The following is a 24,800-nucleotide window of genomic DNA, read 5'->3' as shown; positions in this document are numbered from 1 at the left end:
TCTATGCAATGCCCCCATCAAAATCTCAATCTTTCTTTACAGAAATAGAAAAGCAATCATAAAATTCCTAAGACAATCTGAGCAAAAAGAGAAAGGCTGGTTTATCACACTACCAGACATTGAATTTCACCACTAAGCTATGGTAAAAACAAAACAAAACAAAACCAGCATGGAACTGGCACAAAAACAGACAGTAAGATCTTGGAACATAGTACAATACCTAAACTAAAATCAAAGTACAGCTATTTGATTTTTGACAAAGAAGTGAAAACCTGCACTGGCGAAAACATAGCCTCTTCAACATACATTACTGTGAAATTTGGTTAGCTACATGCAGAAGATTGAAATGGGGCTTTTGTCTCTCAGTGTATATAAAAATCCATTCCAAATGAACCAAAGGCCACAATATGTAAGACCTGAAGCACTGAAACTACTATAGAACAACATTATAAAATCTTTGAAATGGACAGGCGTAAGTAATTGTTTTCTTAATAAAACTCCAACTTCTCAACACACACACACACACACACACACACACACACACACACAGAGAGAGAGAAAGAGAGAGAGAGAAATGACAAATGAGATTGCATCTAATTTAGAAAGGTTTTGCATATCAAAAAATATCAAATATACAGAAAATCAAGAGGGAATTCAGAGAATGAGAGAAAATGTTTTCATAGCTACTCAATGAATAAAGGATTTGTATACAGAATATAGAGCTAAAATAGAAAAATTAATCCAAATACTTAACAGACAAATTAAACATTTATCAGAAGAGAAAATACAAATGACTAATAGGTCAAGAAATGTTCAACATTATTTGGCTATAAAAGAAAAGCATATGAAAACCACATAAGATTTCATCTCACCTTGTTCAAAATGACCCTCACCAAGAAACAACAAATTGACGAGGTTTGTGAGAAAAACAGAGCTTCATGCACTACTGGTGGAAATGCAAATTAATGCAGCCACTATGGAAATCAATAGATTCCTGAAAAACTAAAATAGCCAGGCACTGGTGGTGCATTCCTGTAATCCTAACATCTCAAGAGGCTCAGATCTGAGGATCGTGGTTCAAAGACTGCCTGGGAAGTCTGTGAGACTTTTGCCTCCAATTAGCCACCAAAACGTTGAAAGGGGAGCTATGGCTCAAGTAGTAGAGCAAGAAGCTTGAGCACGAAAGCTGAGGCACTGAGTTTATGCCACAGAACTAGCTAGCAGTCAGGCACACACACACACACACACACACACACACACACACACACACACACACATCTAAATACAGATCAATGTGAATTTCTTTGAGAGTTCTCTATCCAGTTGCCTTTAGTACTTTATTGCACTCCTTAAAACAAAACTTTCAGATGAGTTCCAAGGAACCATTATCTACCAGTATAATAATTATTTTCTTGAGATCTATTATGTTTAAACATTGTCATTGGCTCATCATTTGCTCATCCTGCTTAGTATAGCTAAGTCATTCCTTTAGTACAAAATGTATTTCAATTATCACAAAAGGATACGAATTTCTTTCTGTCAATTATTATTTATTAAATTCATTTTTACCATAATGAACACTTTTAATAATGAATGACTTTTTAATTTCTAAGGCAATGGAAATTTCTGGCAAAATGAGATTAGTGCAAAAATTTATAAAGCATTATGTACTCTTTTATTAAAGAAGTATTTAGCACAATACCTGGTTAATGAAAATCATTTAATAAATATTGGTTCATTTTAATATGGGCAGCATTGATAATTTGACAGCAATAAAGGCTTCAAGTATCAAATGTTAAAATGTTAACTGTTTTAATATTTACTTCCACACAGCAAACAGGGTGAAACTACCTTTATTTTTACTTCATTCCTTTCTTGTTTAGTATTCAGTTGGATTGAGCGTGCTTGAAAATTGTCTTTCCTTCAGACTCCAGACAAAAGTACATCTAGTCAATAACTTGCCTTCAGCGAGAACTGTGTGCACAAATTAAATTCTGATGAGAACTGATCTGCTCCGTTTTCTTAATTGAACAAAGATTCCATTTTGTGACTTCTGAAGATGATTGAAATCCTCTATATTTGGAAAAGGTTTTTCCCTAATTTATAACATTAATATTCCCTGCTAATACTGAAAACTGCTGTTTCATTTGCTGAGATGAAATTCACTGATTTCTCTCTATTCTTACAATACATGTTTAACTACTTGAGAACATTCAATGCTCTCCATGTTCCTTTCAAGTCATAAAAAAGATGAAGCATCTCATTTACTAGGTTGAGGAAAGGTTTTTATATTCTTTAGCCAGTGAGAGCAGTTACAGAATCTTAATACTAATGGACTCTATTCCATTACCCGTATGTTTAGGAAAAACAAAATGTCCACTTGAATTGCTACACAGGATGTATATTTTATACAGAAACAATAGTAATCATGATAAAAATGAGAGATAAAGTAAGCTAGCCTAAAGTAATAATGAACATAGTATAATGTTAATAAGTTTAACAGCTAATAACTTAGGAAGAAAACTAGGAGAAAGTTTTGTCTTGACATTTACATACCTTCACTGGAGCTGAAAAGGGAACTGTATGTCAAATTGAAAGCAGCATATTGATTCATCACCAACATTTGAAACAGCACTGATGTTGTGGATACTTATTGCATTTGGCAAATAAATTAAATGATGAGATGATGAGAATGTGTGGAAATTTAAGAGCAGCTGGAGAACATAAACCCTCTTTTACTCATCAGTGTATCTCCAGCTCCTGACAGGAAGCAAGCTTTCAACAAGCCTTTCTTAAGCAGAAGTGTAGACAGCCCTTGAGCTCAAAACTGATGAGTCTGGGTTACAGCCACTAGACTGGGAAAACACTGTCCCCTGTCTCCATTACACCTGAACCGAGGTACTCTGCTAGATCAAATCTCCTCTATCTGGTTTTTTTATACTACCAAAATAAACCCAAACAAGTCCACTGAGAGGTGTGTCTAAGACCACAATAAGCACTATTTCATTACAGTGAATTATGCCTGGCCTCTGTCATTTTCCTCAACATGATAAAGCTTTCTCTTGCTGTCACATATATCATTCACATGGCATACAAAATGTATACGCAGACAAATTAAATATTCTATAAATAAAATGCTTTCTTGAAAAACTGTTTACTGAAATTTAGTATAGAATTCTATATTTTGTTTTTATTTTTCTATACTAAAGACAAAGGTACAATGGTATCTTTTAGCTTGGGTTAATTTTTTGTGAGCTTACAATATTGACCTTAAAACATCATAAAATTGAAATTATAACACCACTCTGATGTTTTGCCTGGAGGTTATGAGGTATATTGCTGTAGATGAATACACATTTTTATCATCTATTTTATAATTTACAGGGTCACATAATAGCATCCTGTGACACTTGTGGCGTTATAAAACTATGGGACTTTCGGAAGCTCTTGCCCATCGTGTCCATTGATATTGGCCCCAGCCCCAGCAATGAGATTAACTTTGATTCAACAGGTAGGATCCTTTTAATTAACTCTATGACCAAATTAATAAGACTATTATTCATTCTGGAACTGTTTTATCTTTCTTAGAATTTTATAGTATTTATTCCTATAAAATTTGTTACTTATATTCCATTACTTATTATTATATTACTTATATTATATATTCAATCTCATCCATGTTATATATCATATTTATATCATGAAAGAATTACATTTGTTTCTATTTAGAGGAGGAAATAACAGAACATGTGTGTGTTAGCATAGATAATACAGCACTGCTATGGTGTCATGGAAAACTTACTGCTCAAATTCACTTATATCACAATGTAGCTTATGCAAATAGAGCCAATAGAGGGTTTTTTAAGCAATAGTAACAGAGAATAAGAAAGAATAAAAGTTGGTGATGCAGTAACATTTTAATCATATGAATTTAATAAATTGTCCTGTATCATCTAGATTATGCAATATTTGTGAAATATATGTTCATCTTATCATTATAGTTGTGTGCTTTGAATCCTCTAATATTATTTGATTATGTTTAGTATATTTCTGGAATAATGTAAACATTACAAACCATATGGAATATTTTGTCCTTTCTGGTGATGACTAGAATATCCATTGATGTTAAAAACTACACTGATTCCAACTTTCCACTTAGGAGATTAAAAATATAGTTGTGCCTACATCTTTGTGCTGGCCTCTGCTAAATAAAGAATGGACAGTGTACCTCTTTAGTTAGGGTGATTTTTTTTTTTCTTTTTTTGCCAGTCCTGGGCCTTGGACTCAGGGCCTGAGCACTGTCCCTGGCTTCTTTTTGCTCAAGGCTAGCACTCTGCCACTTGAGCCACAGCGCCCCTTCTGGCCGTTTTCTGTATACGTGGTGCTGGGGAATCGAACCTAGGGCATGGGAGGCAAGCTCTCTTGCCACTAGGCCATATCCCCAGCCCCCGGGGAAGTGAAGACAAAAGATTTAGTTTTTGTGAAGAAATAATGGTTATATAAACAGTGTATATGAATTCTGTATGTGTCTTACAGCTTACTGTCATCTCACATCTGGAATTTTGAGAATAGTTAAATGTACCTTCTTAAACGCTAGCTTGTGTTTGTTCCCATTATAATAGCGCATGTGAACCACCCTAAAAACAGTGCCCACTTGAAATATAGTTTTAGTTGCCAGGCATGATGGTGCACACCTATAGTTCTAGCATCTGGTAAGTGGAGAACAGAGAATGGTAAGTTCAAGGTTAGCCTGTACTACGAAAAATTAAAAAAAATAAAAAGTAAAATATTTTTAGTAATATTCTTGACATTAAGACATTTTTGATCTGCCAGAACTCAAAATGAGAACACTGTGCATAATAAAAGATCCCAGCTGTAACAATTTCTTTCTATGCTATTCAGGCATATTAATATTTCAATTTAATTTCTGACATATAAGTCTACCTTGATATCATAGCTCAGAAGGAGCATTAATGATTTTCATATAAACATTTCTCAACTCTAATTCCTTACTATCTTGAGCAAGCATGTATGTATTCCTGTTTTTGAAATATTAAAACTTTGACTGTTCATTATACTAACAAAAGGTATAGGTTATTTTGAAGTGCTATTCTAAAATAGTTGTATTTTATTCTTATTACTAAATATATTTCCACTGACTTTATAATGATCTTGTCATCAATAGAAAGTTATTGTATAGTCAGACAAATGTGTTTCAAATAAATATCAGTGTCTATCTTTTTTCATAAAAGTCAATATGCTGCTAAATCATGGGTAAAGTGAAGTCCTTGGTATTTTTCCTTTCCATGACTGTCATATTTCTGGTAACTCAGTAATATTAACAAAAGTGTGCTGTAGCAAAAGAGGAACAATGGTAGGTACACATGACTAAGAGTGTGAGCTGCAGCCAGTGAAATCACTCTATCAGCCTGAGGCAATACAATCTCAACCTGACCTTGCATTCTTTGTACATTTCTCCAAAGAGCACAATATATTTAATTTTAATTCTCCATGTCTGAGAAATTACTGTCATAGACTTTTCTCATTGAGCAATGAGAAATATTTGTTTTTGTGCAGAATATCTCAATGACTCTTCATTTCAAAAGGTTACAATCTATCTAAAATTGGAGAACCTAAAGGAAACAAACACAAGGTCTGATAAAAGTATGAAAGACATACCTGAAAGTACCAGAAATTATATTCATCTCAAGACAGAGTAAAAGAGTGAAAAATATAGAGAGCAACAAAATTGAAATTAAGATAAAGCTACATACAGCTATTCTAATCCTTATATTCTTTAGGAACATATTACTTAAAAGATAAATATATAACTGGCTTAATTTATGAGTATACTTGGACTAGGAAAGAAACATCAAACCTAAGTAAACTCAAAATATGCCTTAATTTGAAGAGGCTTGTATTAATTCCCAGTAATAAGCTAACACATGCCTATATGATACAATCATTTCCCAAAACAAATTAGTACTTAACACTTAATGAGGACTCGCGTTAAACTGTGTGACAGGATCTAGTTGTTCAGTGATGTACAACTAACAAGATTTGTTACAGCTGTGCTGAGGTGCAGCTACGCTGTTTCACTTGTGCATGTGAACCTGAAGAAAGTCACTGAAAGCACACATGTGATGAGATCAGAGTATTATGTAATTCGTGTGAGGATATGGAAGCATCCTGTCTGATGTATTCTCTATAAGAAATGATCCTCATAGAAACAAAACTTTCCTATTTCTGGATCAACTTAATTAAGAACATCTTGAAATTATGAAGTAATCTTTTTTACAAGAATTGATTCTGTATACATTGTCTTATTTTTTTAATAAATAAGAGATTTCTTCTTGCTGAAAATCTGACACAATATGGAATTAAACTACTAGTGGAGATGATTAAAAATATATAATCGTGTTCATATTTTCATTGCAAATATATCAAAATTGCCTCATTATTATTAAGCTCACCAGAAAATATTTTGATTTATCAAAGTAAATATGTCTTGGGGCTGGGGATATAGCCTAGTGGCAAGAGTGCCTGCCTCGGTATACCCGAGGCCCTAGGTTCGATTCCCCAGCACCACATATACAGAAAACGGCCAGAAGCGGCGCTGTGGCTCAAGTGGCAGAGTGCTAGCCTTGAGCGGGAAGAAGCCAGGGACAGTGCTTAGGCCCTGAGTCCAAGGCCCAGGACTGGCAAAAAAAAAAAAATAATAATTAAAAGTAAATATGTCTTAAGGAATGGTACTTTGTGTTTTAAAATTGAGATACCTAATCACATATCACCTTTCAGATATAGCTTTGTCAAAAAAAATTTTTTTTCGAAACCAGAGGTTTAGTAAACAAATGTGTACTGTAACTAACACTCAGGTTTAAATACATCTTCAGCACCATTTAGAGTTTAGACAAATGGTTTAATCTCCCTAAAGTAGCTGTCCTTCTAAAAATAGTGGGAGATTCTGCCATGTAGTACTTAATATGGATTCAAAGACACAAGTGTATTGTATAATCAGAATCTTTTATCAGAGTCCTCTACTACATCTGTGCTAGAGTGGCAAGGGATCTGAAGGGCCCTTTTACTGATTTTAGGAATGAAAAATCAAGTCAGCCTACTCATGTGCAAGTAGAAAGCTCCAAACTTTGCACCACCATAGGAAGAATGCTAGTGTATCATTTGTTCAAAAGATACAGAGGTCAAAGCTTCATTCTCAGGAAACACTATTTTTTATAAAATAAGTGAATGGTTGGTTGAATTGATATATAAATAAGGTGTGTGTGTGTGTGTGTGTGTGTGTGTGTGTGTGTGTGTGTAATCAAAAGATTGGAAGACACATGAATCACCATGTAGGATTTAGTTTTTCCTTTGCTACAGCAGCTGCTACACATTTAAAAGAGGAATTGCATGTGTGATAGCATTATTTACATAATGTTTTATTCGCAAATACATTACTTGTGACAAATACAGATTATCCGTGTTTACAGATGAATACATTATTAGCCTATATTTATAACCTTGTATTTGTGAAGGGATAAGTGTTTCTTTCTTATTAAACAGAGTCTCCTGGTATTATAAAACAACATTTTTTTGTGTGATGATTTGCCATCTAAATAGTTATCCCTCACTTGGCATACTCAAAATGCCATATGTTTTCCCATTCAAAAATTTATAGCTATTTCAGAAAATGTTAAATGGAATCTCATCATGAAAGTAATAAAAATGAATGGTGAGAATTTATACATACCCTTTTCCACATCCCTCGTTTCACTCTGTTTATGTAGTTGAACAGTAGTTCCCCTCCTTTGGAAATGATAATTCTAGGATATTTGTAAAGGAGTCACATCACTAAAAATGCAGAGGCAGAAATTTCAGCCAGATGGGGACTTTTCAGCAGCAAGCTTTATCAGTATCACTTCATCAAAATGGGTGAAGTTTCCCACCATTTGGAGGAAATCCCAAATACTCTCCACAGGCAAAATTGCAATAAATATGCTAAAATGAGAGGGCAAATAAAAGGTCTTGATTGAAAAATAAGAAATATATTAGGCTTCCCTCTGCTCCAGTTTTTCAAGACAAAATGAGATAACTCTAAATTCTTGGTCCAAATTAGATTCATTAGTCTCTGTTACTAAAGGCTGCAGTAGATGGTTTTGTGTTTGAAAGGCAGCTTGTCCTTAGTCCCCTCCTATAAAAGCAGAGTGAAGTGTAGTGCAGATAGCACTCACCCTGAACTTAGAAGTCCTGACTTGGAATTTTCTCTTTACTTCTTTCTGGCAATATGAGTTTTGGTGCGAGTTCTAAACATGTCTGAGCCTTAATTTTCTTGTATAAGGAGTGTGCTTAAAATTACATAAGGACTTTATCACTAGCCAAGGTAATGTAATAGGGACCACCTGGATGGATTCATACCAAGAAACACCGGCAAGAGAAAAAGCGGCAACCATTTATTAAACAGCAGTTTTTAGACACTGAATGTTGGATCATAAAAATACAGTTATTCCTGAGATATGAGACATACATAAAATCAGTACCCCAGATTATTGTCTGACGAGAGTTTCTAGGCTTCAAGTTAGTGTCAGGCACACTCAGTGCTAGGACAATGGGGTGGTAATTTTTTTTGTTCAAAGAAGCAACTCTCAAGTCTGCAAAGTGAAGGCTAGGAAGGATGAGAGCAGGCCAGAAAGAACCCTGCAGATTTACAGGACATCCTTCCATCTCCAGCTGAGAAAGGGCTGGTACCTGACAGCTTGAGGCAGGGGAAAGGTGTGCATGAAGCACTGGGACAAAGAAATCCCAGGACCTCACCCAGGCCTAGGAGAATTTAGTGCACCCACCAACTAGAGTTGAAAGTCTCTGAAATTCAAAAAGACAATAGGTTGGGTACAAATTACCCAACTACTCGTCCTCCTATTTTCCATATATATATTCATTCATTCATATATTGTCTTTATTATTCATTTATATGTAGTCATCTCACCACAACAAGAAAGTGGAGCATTTACAAGACTATATAAGCTACAAAGTCTAAAATTGTCACTAGGATGCTGTTTGCTGAAGCTCTATTTGAGCAACACCTCTAATTTTGCTTTTGATGACTGTTTTAGAGACAGAATCTTATGGACTTTTCAACCTGTCTGGCTTTCATCCATGATCTGCATCATAGTCTCCTGAGTGGGTGGTTAGGATTGCAGGAGGAGCCAGTGTGCCCAGCTTTTTGATATCCTTTTGACTAATAAGGAAACTGCATCACATAATATTAACAACCTCAGAGTCATCCAGCCAATAAATACACAGTTGGAATCTTTTTCAAAGCAGATTAAAACCAGAGATATACATTTTATATTATTCTAACTTTCAGAGTAGTAAAAATATTTGTTTATATTTTACTATATGGCATCTATTAGGAGAAAAGATTCATTAATTATGAATATTGAAATAGTCTTACTAATAACCACTTGGAGATGTTTAACTCAAAGCTGAGTAAGACACAGAATCCTATGTCACTTAGTTTCCTTTGTCTGCAGGGAAAACAGCAGAAAAGAGAATCTGTCTAGTATTATCTGTCAGGGTTTGACTTAATTTAAGAACAAGGGGCATCCTAAATGCTTTTATTTTTCCTACTGGGAGCTAACACTTGAAACCCATGCCACAGTATAAACTTCTATCCAAGCAGTCAGGGATGCATTACATTGGCCCCAGAAGATTTCTTCTTTCTGCTCTTCATGTTAAAGTATTCTATAATAATATATGCACAATATAATGCCTGATAAAATCATCACTCAAAAATGTTTCAAATAATAAGGGAATACACACACACACACACACACACACACACACACACACACACACCTCTGTGTGTATGTCTCTATGTTTCTGTGTATATGTGTTCCTAGGGATTGAACCCAGTTCCTCATTCATACTTTTATTTACCTAAGACATGCTTAAAAACAAAAGTAACTGAAATTAGAAAGAAGTACAAGACAAATTCCTTTTTAAATTAATTTTATTGTCAAGGTGTACAGAGGGGTTATAGTTACATAGTAAAATAGTGAGTACATTTCTTGTCAAACTTGTTACCTCCTCCCTCATTTTTCTCCCCCTTTCCCTTTCCCCCATTCTTCCCCACCACTACTAATTAATTTCTAATTACTAGTTTATTTCCAACATATTGTCTTATGAGTATCACTGTTACATTGGCTTGCGAACCTTCTTTTGTCTCTAAAGTATGGGAGGCCCCTTCTACCACATAACTTCTTATGGAGAATTCAAACCAACTACTTTTATCTCTAAAGCCCATTCTACCACTTTCTTGATAAAAGAACCAGAACAAGAAAGGATGAAATATATATATATATTTTTAAAAATGACCAGGTAACCCAGCTTAATTATTTTATAGCCCCATTATTTAATTCCCTGTTTGAGTAGAGTAGTTCTATTGTGTTTGTAAATCCATTTGTGCTTAAGTAAAATGCATGCCCCTCAGATATTGGAGAAAGGAACTGGAGTAGCTGAAGGAAATCAGATTACGTAGTATTGTGTATAAATGCATGTATGACTCATACAACATGTAAACCAGGATTCATTTCTTTCATTTTATACTTTTTTTTTTTTTTGGCCAGTCCTGGAGCTCAGACTCAGGGCCTGAGCACTATCCCTGGCTTCTTTTTGCTCAAGGCTAGCATTCTACCAATTGATCCAAAGTACTACTTCTGGCCCTTTTCTATGTATGTGATGCTGGGGAATCAAACTCAGGGCTTCATGTATGCAAGGCAAGCACTCTACCACTAGGCTATATTCCCAGCCTTCATTATATACTATTGAGAGCTTTAATGACATCTTTATACTAATGACATATTTATACTGTACTTTAATGACATCTTTATACATTTATGCATTCTCAAAATTCTATGAAAACCTGAATTATATTTTATTATTGTAAATCAAGAACTGTAAAGAAAAATAGAGAATCAGAGGAACTAATTTTATACTTTATCTGGAAAATGAGCCTTTTATTCCTCTGTGATATTGTCTCAGTATTTATTTATTTAGTAGCAACTTATCTTAAGCAAGCATTGAGAATAACACTACAATAATGGCTGTGATATCTTGCAAGTTTTCATTAAAGACGTATTAGTCAAAGATAATATTAATTCAGGTGTAATATTTATAGATGTAGAAAGAATTGTGGCCATTAATTTCTTTTGATAAGTCTGATGTCCATTCTTGTTTTTGTGACTGTGCCATTTCAGTTATTAAGTGTTTATATTATCATCCTAATGATGGCTCATCAATTCAGAAATTGCAGTAAAATGCACAATTTATGATGGATTAATATACATGAAAGTTACTGACTTATTCCTGAAAACATAAAATCTGCACACATCACTAAGTCTTGTTCTTTCAGAAGTATGAAGGGCTGGATACTTAGATAATAACATCGCTGTGTACTGTGCTGTGGACATGTATAAAGGGCTCCTCCTGGACTTGTCTTGGTAGCTGTAGAAAGAAAGCTATAAGACCTCCAATACCCATACATCTCTTTTTATGAACTCTGGATTGAATTTGTATAAAAACAACAAAACCCATCTAGTTGTTACATCATGTGTATTAGGAAAGCACTTTCTTGAGCACATGGTGTACTTTTGCAAAATAAAATTTTTGTCCATTATTTGTAATGTGAAAGTGAGCAGGACAATCACATCCTCTTGGCTTCAGCTTTATAATCTGTAAAATTATAAGTTTGGATGAAGTGACTTCATCAGTTCATTTACAACCTAATCTGTGAATAATTTTTATTTCATTTCCCCTGTGTTGAGTGTAATTAGGACATGGTATCCTGAACCAAAAACACCACTAATAAAATTTAGATGTTCTGGTCTACTATTTAAAAAAGAAAGTTAAATATAAAAATGTAAACATGATATCCTATATTTTCTTGATTTCAAACAAAAAAATTGGAACAAAAATAGAGTACCTAAGTACTAAGCCTCAAATTAAATGGCAGCTCTATTTCTCAGCAAGAACAAATTTTATTCTCGAATATCAATTTACATTCAAAAAATGGCAAAAAGTTGCATAAATTCCAACATTTTTAAACAGTAAATTAATGGCCAGACCAGAGACTTTTTATAGAACAATATCAGATAATAACATTCTGACCCACTGTAGTTAAATCAAGGAAGAAAATAACTTATTAACCTTACAAATGACAGTATTTATAATGCAGATGAAGTCAACTTTCAATGCTGTGATTCTATGAATGCTGCAGACACACAAGTTAAATTTTCAATTATCTGTAGCAGTTTTTATAGCATATATTAGTTGTATGAGGTGTATTTTATAAGTGATATTTCCACACATGCATACTATGTACTCCAGTTGACCTTAGGCTCCTATTTCTCCCTACTCCCCATCTTAAACAATTTAAAGAGTTTTCATTGTCCTGTTTTCAAACAGGCATATTAAGAACATCAATCATAGTTACTGTCAGTTACCCTCTCCATTCATCCCCACACTGGTTCCTACCTCAGTAGCACTGGCTTCTGTTTCCTGTCACTCATTATTTTGCAATATATTATCTGTACTTGGGGCTTTCCCATATGCATATAGTATATATTAATTGGATCAATACCCTCTATAATTTTATTTTTTCATTCCTCCATTCATCTATTGTTCAACACATTCAGTATTTATTTGTTATATTCATGAATACATTTTTTGTATTTCAAAATTATTTATCTTCTTTGATAGGCTCCCTTTCTCCCTTCTCCTTGGACCCTCAAACAGCAGCACAGTTAAAATTATAGCCTATATATTTGTGTGTGAGCATATATATGTGTGTGTATATACGTATGCAAAAATATATATGTATATGTACATATATATGTATGTATGAAGTCTAGCTTCCACAAATGATGGCAATGTGGGATAGTAAAACTCACTAGCAGGGCTTGTAGGCATGCCTCAGTTGGTAGAGAGATAGCCAACAAATGAAAGCTTCATGTACCAAGTTCAAGTCCTGTTCTCCAATAAAAAACAAAAACCTTAACAACAAAGGAAACTACAAAATTTTCAAAAGAATGAAAACTAAATAATACATGGATGCACGGTTGAATGAAAGAAGGAGGGAAATCAGAGTTCTTAGAATATAATGAAAAATGAAAACATATTCTACTGGATTTTGAATATAGCAAAGGAAATTGATATCTATGAGAACCCTTTTCAGAAAGAAAGAAAGAAAGAAAGAAAGAAAGAAAGAAAGAAAGAAAGAAAGAAAGAAAGAAAGAAAGAAAGAAAGAAAGAAAGAAAGAGAGAAAGAAAGAAAGAAGAGGGAGGGAAGGAGGGAGGAAGAAACAAAGGAAGGAAGGAAGGAAGGAAGGAAGGAAGGAAGGAAGGAAGGAAGGAAGGAAGGAAGGAAGGAAGGAAGGACAAAGGAAAGAAAGATTTCAAATAACTAGCCTGATGATGTAGCAAAAGCTCCTAGAAAATGAGGACAAGCACAACTCCATACTAGCAGAAGAAATTATAAAGATACAGAGGAAGAATTGAAAAAGGTAGAGACAATAATGAACTACTCAAAAGGAATACTTTCAAAACCATTTGGTGTAAACCAACTGAACAGCTCATGGGGGGAGAGGAAAAGAGGGAGGGTCGGGGGGAAATGAGGGAGGACATAACAAATTGTACAAGAAATGTGCTCACTGCCTTGAATATGAAACTGTAACCCCTCTGTATATCACTTTGACAATAAATAAGTAATTATTCAGAAAAAAAGATGGTCCCTGGAAAAGATAAAATGAATCTCTTACCCAGTCTTACCAAAAGAAAGAAGAACAATGCCCAGATGAGATGAAAAATGTATGAGGTTAAAAATACCCAATTCGAGATGAAAACAGAGATATTCTAAGAATAGAGATATTCTATCAATGAAATCCAGAGTATCATAAAGGAACATTTTGAAATTCAATAATAAATAAACCAGAACATCAAGAAATAAATTTGTAGTTGCATTTTACTTACCAAAACTGAATGCGGAAGATATAAACTACTTAAACAGATTGTGCATTTTAAGCACAATTTAACTGCAGCTTAACCCTCTGAAATAGTTGTACTACACTGAAGTTTAATTGACACGTTGTATGTGTAGATAATCAAAAATCATTGGGAGTTTTTTTTTTTTACATAAGCAAAATATTCCCTCGAAGTTATTCACATAGCTATGTGCACAATTGCATTTAAACAATAATCAAGGTGAACATGTATATATAATGTCAAATTTGAAATTAGTATCATCAGATGTAATAAAAATTCACATACTGTTAACATAACAAACATTATTCAAAAGCCTTTCCCTAGTTACACGCATATGCACAATTAGTAGGCTAAGGCCAAATTATTTTTCAAAACACATAAGTAAAAACATTCCAAATACTATGTATACAAATGTAGCAATCATAAGAAATGAGTAGCATAACTGTCTACATATTAATTTCACTACAAAAATATAATTTCTGAATGTATGTAGTTAGCTATGCTGGTATGTTTTTATATACAATGAAAATTACATGTTTCGATACCACAGGTCATTTTGAAAGATAAGCAAATGACATTTGTATACATGCTTTCATAAACCAAAATGCAATTACATAAGGAAACAAAGTACAATTTTTTCCAAAGTGTAGAAAAGTTTGAAAATCTAAGAGGAATATATTATTATAATCTAATTGCCCACACTCATTATTAGATTAAAAAGTAATAGTAAAAATTTATAGTGCACACATTCTTCATGGTCCAAAATCTATTATCCCCAAAATTTGTCTTCCTTTTAATAGTCTGTATATACAAAATGGAACATAACCATCTTTAATCTGCCTGCCTGATATTTTTTAATAGGATAATCCTTTATCTGAAGCCTTAGCTCAACAGATGTGCAAATCAGCTTGGAACAAATTGCATACAAACCTTGGATATAGAACTGGCACAGTTGGTAGTTGGGATAAACTGTAGTTACATTTATCTAAAATTGAATTGCAAACAATATTCAAATATGATTTATTGAATCTGATTGAACTCATAAGTATATTTTCTCACTTGTAATATAAAGAGTGTAAATAAAAATGGTTCAAAGATCATCAACAGATAAAAATACTGCAAAGAACCAATCATCTATTAGGAAAATCCACACTCTATTAGTGGTTTGAAATAATGAGTGTAAACATTTGGAACAGTACATAAACATTTCAGATAATGCTTTCTTCCCCAGAATTGTAAGAGTCCCTCTCATATTCTGTTGGCCTAATGTGGTACTAAAGTGCTCTAAAGTGAACTGTATTTCATTTCAGTACATTGTACCACATTGCTTTTCAGAATCAGTCTTGCTGAACTCATTTATAGGAACTCCCTAGGATGTTTCTCCTTCAATAATGGATAATACTCGAGGGTGGGTCAACCTGAAGCACTTTCTTCATGTTGACCTAGACCTAAGTTTACATCTGTCCAGTTTGCATCTGGGCCTGCTCCTGTAACACATGTAGTCTGCACTGTAAAGGAAGATTGGGCACAAAAAACCAGACTGTACTATCACACTTGATTCTAGATGTCATAGGTACTAAGTCTGCTTTATATTCCATCGGTCTTAAGAAGTTATAATCCAAGGCCAAAACTATTATGATCACAGGCATCTAGGGCAAGGTTCATGATAACAGCAGGAGGCTTTGCCATAGTACAGAGAAGGAGCAAGCAGTCAGGAGCAATAATTGAAAAAATCGGCTGAAAGACCAGATTTTATTTCTAGTGAGACTGTTATTTTTTTTCTTCAGTTTGAACTCAGTGTCTTATGCCTCAGCCATGTCATGAGCCTTTATTTTTAGGGGGGGAGGGGTCTTGTGCTTTCTCATGTGACTGGCCTCAGATGGAAATCCTCCTAGCCATTTTCTCCTGTGTAGTGAGGACCACAGATAGGTACAAACTTGTCTGGCTTTGAAATAGGGGTCTTAATAACATTTTTGTGAGCCCTCTATGGCCAGAGATTGTCCCAAATACCTCCAGCTTAGTAGTTTGGATTCCAGGAATGAGCCACTATGTATGACTCTACTAAAACAGATTTTTAATAACATATAGACAATTGCATCTTGCCTCACTTATCTATAATAGCATTTTCATCACATATCAACCTCAGGTTGTTGGACAGTACTTGAGTTTTCTTTTCTAATGCATTGTTGTAACATTGTTTCTGATTTGGTACAATAGTGATATTCTAATATAACTGTGAATCCGTTCTCTCGTCTTCTTTTTCAAAGACAACTATTGAATTTACAATTCCCTGATATTTGGCGGGGGGCGGGGGAGGGTAGTGGAATTCGGCACCTCATGCTTGCTAGGCAGGTGCTTTCCTACACATCCATGTTCCCTTCCCTTTTTGTGCTGATTATTTTTGAAGTAGGACCTCATTACCTATGGGCATGTTCCTGGGCTGTGACCTGTCTCTGTTAGTGTTCCGCTTATAGCTGACATGATGCCTTCACACCCAACTTTTCCCATTGAGATGTACTCTAAATCATGCAACCATGATCTTCTCAACCTCAGCCTCCCGCCTACCTAGGATGAGAGGCATACACAGCCATGACCAATGAATGATCACTTGAGCAACAGTCTCATGAATTTTTCAGCCCAGGCTGGTCTTGAACTATGATCCTCCTAACCTTGGCCTCCCAAGTAGCTAGGATTATAATCATGAGCCACTAGTACCTGGTTATTTCCTGGATTTTTAAATATGCTTTTGTAAATTTCAAATTGGGTGGAATTATGTCAATGAATGTGGACTGTGATAAACTGATCTCTGTGTTCTAAAATACAGAAAGCATGTCTTCTGTTTCATGTTTAATCAAAAAGAAAAAATACATATATGTACATCCCTTGTCAGTTTAAACAATTTATGGAAATTTTTGTTTAACATATCAATTGTTATTCAAATAATAAAATTTCTTAATTTTTTCTTATTGAGATCTCAATTTCTAATATGTGGGTATTAAAATCCTCAACCACAAGTGTTTCTCCCTCAAACTTTGTCACTTTTTGATACATGTTAGAGCCTATGTTCAAAAATTGTGTATTTTTATCACCATTACATCCTCTTGTTGTTTCTTCCCTTTTATCAACTGTAACTTCTTCATAATGATTTTATCTGAATTTTTATTTTGGTCCACATTAAAAGGTTCTTCTGTATCATATTTTCCTGGAAATCTTTCCATAATTTTATTTTTCATATCTTTTTAATGAGAACACATTTATATTTATTTTGTATGTCCTTTTTTCCCCAGTGTGACATTCCTTTTTTTTACATGGTGATGTTAACTCATCCATAATGGTTCCATTGCTTTCTACATCAAATGATTGCATAGAAATTGTTTTTTCAGTCAGAATTATCAAGAGAAAACAGCCAGCCAGAGGAAATCCTTAATCTTTAAAATCTGAACTTTGAAATGCTGTCTACCATCTGAAAAGTTTTGAGTGACCATATGATATCACCAGTGGAAAACTGTACAACACTACTGTTTCATGCACAAAATAATTTAAAATGTTGTCACAATTACCTACAGGCTATATGTATAAAGTACATATAAAAATAAGTGAGTTTTGTTTTGAACATGAATTCCTGTTCCAAAATATCTCATTACATATACATACGCACATACATAAAAGATTCCAAAATCCACAAAAGTTCTGAAGTTCAAAGTGCTTCTGTTTCTAGGCATTTTGAATAAAGAACACTCTACCTGTGTTTTTCTGTGAAGAGAATGGTGTTGGGGGAGAGAAACTGAGCGAGAGAGACAGAGGCAGAGGCAAGAATGTTCAAAGGTCTACTGAAGCTGCCTGATCTGAATTTGCATAGCAGACCTGCAGGTTAGAAGATGCAGGGAAAGCTGTTGCTGCCGCATGAATCTTATAGCAATGGGGAAGTTGAACTCTGGCTTCCTTGGGGGGAATCTTTACCTTTCAAAAGCTTTCAGCTGATCAGATGGCACCCAACTACACTACGCAGAGTCGTCATCTTCACTCAACATCAGCTGATTTAAATAAATAATTACATCTAAATGTTAGTTTCATTGATCATCCATACTGCTATTTGACCAAAAATAATGGACATCATAGATAAAATGGCTAAAAATTAAATCCTACCATGCTGGAATGTGAATGTCTGGAAGGGCAATGATAAATAACTAATGAAATCAATACTAACATGTTAGCTAAGTGATGATAAGTCCTATAAAAATTAAGTTAGGAAAACAGAGTAAAGAAGGAGACCATTTCTTCAGACAGAGCTGAGTTCTTGATGAGTTGATACAGTTGATACAGTTGAGTATGAATTATGGAACAAGTGGTTATGGGGGCAAGACAATTCTAAACAGAGAGAACAAGAGTGTAAGAATCTCTGTGTCTGAGTTATGTGTGGGGGTATTAAATCATTTGAAAAAGATTGTGATGTCTGAATAAAGTATTATAACCACCAATTTATTAAAGGTCTGAGATGCTATTTTACCAAATCTTGTCTTTTTTCTTTATTCTAATGAATTATTTTGATAATCTTAATTTTTAAAGTCCATTTTTGTTGAAGTAATTTAAATGTTGCTAGGAAATAATATCACATGAAACTTAAAAGAGAGAGCTAACATATTTGGTCAAATTAAAGAACAACTACTTAACGGGTTTCCTATTAGTTATGGATGGTCAAACCAGAGCAAATTACAAATTTTATAAAAGCACAGTAGAATTTAAGTCACAGATTCAGGTATGTGAAATTTATAAATGTCAATGCTTCAGTTACTTTTAATAGCCAGCAACTGAGAACATCATGATAAGGGACAATTATATAAAATATAGCTACCTTTCCAGTGCTCTCCTTTCTCAAAAGCTGGCAGCATATTGCTGCATATGAATATTACTGGCTTTGTTGAGGAGATGCTTAATAGATTTGCTACTCTTCAACCTCATAATGAGACAATTTCCTATGTACAACCTAGAGTGCTGACATTGCTACGAATCAGGGGTGCTTAACTTTTGCTGTTACCAGCATAACAGATTAGTTTGTGATTAAGTTAAAGAATCTCCTTGAAGACATTTGCATCTAGAGCGGCTTATATACAGAAAATGTCTTTATTTTACTTAAAAATTGGCTGGGCAGTGGTGGCTCATGCCTATAATCCTAGCAACTCAGAAGACTGTGATTTTAGGATTGTGGTTCAAAACCAACCCAGGCAGGACAGTCCATGAAACTCTTATCACTAATAAACTACAAAAAAAAAAAAAAAAAAAAAAAAACAAAAAACAGAAAGAACCAGAAGCAGAGCTGTAGCTACAATGGCACAGTATTAATCGAGCAAAAAAAAAGTTCAAATATGTACAATATATGTTATTATGTATATTATGTTATGTATATTACATGTTATATCTAATATCAGTAGGAATTTTATTTTTTTTTAAAATTCTTATGGTGCTAGGATGCTAGGGATTGAAACTAGACCCTTATTCCTGCTAGGTAAGTGTTGTATTTCTAAACTGCAACAGAGCTGGGTGAGAATTTTTTTCCATTGTTTTTATTGTCAAAGTGCTATACACAGGGATTACAGAATCATATGAAAGGCAGTGAGTACATTTCTTGTTCTACTTGTTACCTCCTCCCTTATTCCCTCTCCCTCCAAGAGTTGTACAGTTTGTTTACACCAAATGTTTTATAAGTGTTGCTCTTTGAATGGTTTGTCTTTTTGTTCTTTGTCTCTCGATTTTGGTATTCCCTCTCCCTTCCCCAGTTCTATTACCCATATCAGACAATATCCAGGGAACTAGGATGTAGTACAGTGGTAGTGAGGGTACAGCCACAGGAAGGGACTACAAGAGAAACAAAACTAGACAAACCACTCAGACAAACAAACTGCCAAGGAAAAAGAGAAAAAAAAGATAGTACGTTTCATACTTTAGGCATTGGATACATTTCTTCATACATTAGGCATTGGATACATTTCTTGCAAGTATTGCTTTTGTTGTCGTTTCTCTTAATTTACCCTTTGTCTCTCAATTTTGGTATTCCCTCTCAATTTCCTAATTCTAATACCAGTATGAAACTGTAACCTCTCTGTACATCAGTTTTATAATTAAAAAATTAAAAAAAGAAAAAAAAGAAAAGAAAAAAAAACGGTAGTACGAATTCACATGGCATGTTGAGAATAATTACAACAGTGGTATAACTCTTGTTTCCATGACATGGCATTCATTTCACTTGGCATCTTCTCATGTGGTCATATGGGTGTAGTTATTGAGTAGTTTGGTCTTCTACCATGGATAGTCTATTCCTGTACCAGCTATTCCCTCTGAGGGACACCATAGGGTTTATGTTTCTTTGGGTCTGGGTCACTTCACTTAGTATGATTTTTTTTCTTGGTGAGAATTTTCTCATGCATTCTGAGAATATGAAACAATGGAATAATGCTTAGAAAATTCATCTGGATGATACCACTTAATAATAAAGATAAGCAAGATATGTGTGTAACTGTAAAATTTAATAACATTTATTCTACTAACATACCTTCTGATGCTTGGTCCTATAAGGAGAGGGTGTTATTACCCAAAATAATTTTTCTTTAAAAACTATTTTTATCATAGCCTTTCACTGGACAAAATTGATATACAGTTTTTTTTAAGATTATTGAACTAGTTACTATGTTTTAGAATTATTACCTTCCTTTTTCTTCTGCCTAGGTACAACCTTCTTTATAACATTTGCAACCATCTCTTTATTCAACAGTGCTACTTGAAATAAAACTTTATCTGTATTTTGGACTACATTGGTCAGGATGTTAGGAATATCATGCTGATAGTACTTAATAATCCAATCATGTGTCATTCAATCTGATTTAACTCTTGCTCTGCTTTTCTTTGCGATAATAACAGAATTTTTGTTAATAAAGTCATATTTGCTACAATTCAATTAGATTTCTCAAGTGATAATATTAAACATCCTCATTTAGATGTTTAATGATAAAAAGAGGTAATTATTCATATTAATTAAAAATAATCTACAAGAATTATTCAAAAGGGCATCTTTGAATACTAATCATAAAAAGATAATCACTGAAGATAATTTGAAAATAAACTTGTTGAAACACAGTAATCCCAAATCCATACAATGGAATACAATGTGACCTTTAAAATGCAAATATGTTTATAATGAAATGCAAACAGTAACTTTCCCTTATCTGTCATTGCTTTCCACAATTTCAGTTAGTCATGATATACCACAGTATAAAAGCACTAAGGGAAATTTTGATAAACAATCATAAGCTTTATACTGCACCCTGTTCTGGGTAGCTTGATATCTTATGCCACCTGATCATTCCTTTGGAATTTGTGCCCTTAAGATAAAGGGAGATACATGGTTGTGATAGTACACTTTGGCTATCAATTTGATTAGACTGAAAATATTAATATCTAGGACAATGGGGGAAACCATTTCTAATGTACTATTAAGAATATTGTAAAGGTGATATGCAGAGGGGTTACAGTTACATAAGTCAAGTATTAAGTATATTTCTTTTTGAACAGTGTCAATCCTTCCCCTCATTTTCTCTCAGTTTTTCCCTTCTGACCCCTCGCCCCTAACCCAAGTTGTATAGTGCATTTCCAACTTATTGTCTAGTTAGTATCATTCCTGCATTGGTTCATCCTTTGTCCCACCATCTCTGTACTTCTTCCCTTCTTCAAACCACATAAACATATACAACACATAGGGTCTCTTCTCCCAGGTGTAATGTTTCAAAATCCAATATACAATTAATTTCTAATACAGACAAAATACTTTAAAAATGTCCCTACATGTATAAGAGAGAAAACATAAAAATAAATGTTTATCTGAAATCATGAATATCTGGTCTAATCTGAACTTCTTGTTATAATTGGATAGATTGTTACACATATTTTGTCCTCACCCAAAGCTTTCCACAATTGGCTGAGAAGTCAGGAAGAAAAAGGAGGATAAGACTCATTTATCTGAAGCCAGAGCAAAGTTGGAATTTAATGTTTAATCTTGGATGGCTTTGTTTAGGTCTGAAGCAAGAGAAGATCCATTCCAATTGGACTGAAAAAAAGTTAATGTTTTTATTATCTTTAAATAGCTGTACAAAGGAGTTGCCTTTCAAAAAAAACAGTTTAGGAATACAATGCATCTTGGTCAATGCCACCCCTTTCAACATTCTCATTTGCCCCTTCCAACTTACTCCTCCCCTCACTGTTCTTAATTTTTAGGATATATATTTTCTTTATTTTTAGGATATATATATTGAATTTTTGCCATTTAAGAGAACAATTTATGTATATTTTGTTCTGGGCCATATCATCAACATCTTCACCTCCATCTGACTCACCCCTTCTATATTTTTCTCAATTCTTTCATATACACAAAGAACTCTCACCTGTATTCTCTCCCATTCCTCTCTTTATTGTTTTTACTCTCTTCCTTTGGCTCCACCTCCCCCTTCTTTGCAAGTATCTATTTCCCGGTACTTACTTTGTTGAACTTGGGCTTAGTCATTCTATATATGTATCTATTATTTGAGCTTACTTCAGTTAATTCATTTGTAACTGATTGCTTACCACTTAATTTGTACAGATTTATATGCATAATTTTGCTACCACAAATGAGAGACAGGATGCAACCTATGTTTCTCTGTGTCTGGCATAGAGCTACCCTATTACCCAGTGATTCCACTCCTGAGCATTTATCCAATAAGACACAAACCAGGATACAGAAAAGCCACCAGCACAATCGTGTTTATTGCAGCACTGTTCACCATTACAAAGATATAGAATCAGCCCAAATATTCCCCTCAATTGATGAATAGATCAAGAAAATGTGATGTGTGTATCTATCTATCTATCTATCTATCTATCTATCTATCTATCTATCTATATATCTATCTATCTGTGTGTGTATTGAAAACATATATATATATACACACACACATATATATGTACTGGAATTCTACTTATCCACAGAGAGAATGATACTGTACCATTAATAAGGAAATGGAAAGACTTTGAACACTTTAAGTAAAAATTTCCAACTCTTTTTAACTCTTACCTGTGAAAGGGATGTCTGTCTTGCTATCTGAAGAGTTTAGAAGAAATCAAATAGGTCCCACTGAATAGCTTCTACTGGTGGCTGTCTCCTTGTGCAGTCAGTAGTCTGGTCACAAAGGTGATTCTGTTTGTCCAACAGTAGAGGCCTCAGTTATTCATTTTCTCAGTAAGTAGGTAAGTAGAATTGATTCATTATGGGAAACATTGGGAGCAAGTGAGAGGCTGACAATTTGTGTTGTTTTCATTCAGCCAGATCATATTATAGCTAATGTTCATATTCATTACTAAAATGCCAGTATCTATTTCTCAAGTGGTTCCCAACCGGAGAAAGGAAGAAAAGAATATTGTACTGATGCTAGCAAATCACAATATTATTCAGATTCCTTTTATATGGCTGCAGGAAGCCACATAAACATATAAATATATATGTGTATATGCACATATATATGTATATATACACACTGATTAATGTGATATTTTTGAAAAATAATATGGAATAATATATAAAAATATGTATATGAAACTACATGAATCAGTTAATAAATTTATATTTACTTATAAAATGATCATATTGCCTTTATATTTGAAAAGATAGTATTTTAATTATTTATATATTTCTCACTTTACAGAAGCAATAGAACAGTTTAGAATAGTCTCCAGCATGAAAGTTTGGTTTTGCATCCAGATTCTACAAATAGTTAATTCTGTAAACATGGGCAAGTTTCTTAATATTTCAATGCCTAAAAGTTTCCTTCTTGTCAAATGAGTTTAAGGACCTGTTATGGTTTTTGTAAGCATCTCTGAGAAAATCTATATAAACTCATTGAAGACAGCACCAGCTTATTCTCTTGTTTACATTCTAATACAGGAAGTGGGAAGTAACTGTGTTACTCTGTCCTCTTATACTTTCCTTCCTTCTTTTCTTTCTTTCTTCCTTCCTTCCTTCCTTCCTTCCTTCCTTCCTTCCTTCCTTCCTTCCTTCCTTCCTTCCTTCCTCCCTCCCTCCCTCCCTCCCTCCCTTCCTTTCTTTCTTTCCGTCCTTCCTTCTTTGCTGTTTGTTCTTTCTTTCTAGTACATATTCATATAACATACACATACTAATATGTCTATGTTTCCTGCATAGGGTAAGAAGTCAAGGTGTTGATATTTTAGGTAAGATGTGCAGGCAAGGCTTCTGAAAGAAACACCCACAGGACTTGAACAAGCAAGTTACCAACAGGTCTAGGCAAAGAGCATTCTAGACAGAAGGATCCAAGGACACAGACCCTGAGCAAAGCAAGGTTGAGGAGTCCCATGTGGCTCCAACAGAATTTATAGTGAATGTTTAAGGTATGCTGGTGAATTGTTTGACATCAAAGAGAGCAAGCCTCCCAAGGGGTGGAAAGTGTCCAGGACTCATGCCAGCCAAGTTAGAAAGGCTGTGAATGATACTGGGAAAACTCTTAGGGGACAGTGCTTGGGATCTGGCTCAGCAGAAGAGCGCCTGCCTGGAGAACAAGGCCCGGAGTTCGGTCCTCAGCTCCGGAAAAAATAAATAAATAAAAAGCTGTTATGGGACACAGTGACAAGGCAGCTGAGGCCAGTGTTTCCTCAAATACAAGTACTTCACCAAAGGATATTGCATCGTGTGATGCTGCAATGAAATTAAACAATGTATTTCATTTAAAAAA

General features: G+C 34.2%; 1 protein-coding gene across 1 annotated transcript in view; it reads left to right on the top strand.

The window, feature by feature from the left end:
- Positions 1–24,800, top strand: part of Spag16 (sperm associated antigen 16) — a 696,006-nt gene that overhangs the window by 479,224 nt on the left and 191,982 nt on the right. The window contains exon 15 of the mRNA XM_048345736.1: positions 3,385–3,511. Coding sequence (XP_048201693.1) covers positions 3,385–3,511 — 127 coding nt within the window. The remainder of the gene's footprint in view (positions 1–3,384; positions 3,512–24,800) is intronic.

The sequence above is a fragment of the Perognathus longimembris genome, chromosome 4, assembly GCF_023159225.1.
Source record: "Perognathus longimembris pacificus isolate PPM17 chromosome 4, ASM2315922v1, whole genome shotgun sequence".
Lineage (NCBI taxonomy): Eukaryota > Metazoa > Chordata > Mammalia > Rodentia > Heteromyidae > Perognathus > Perognathus longimembris.
Note: the sequence above shows the minus strand (reverse complement) of the source record. Positions and strands in the feature narration are given on the sequence as shown.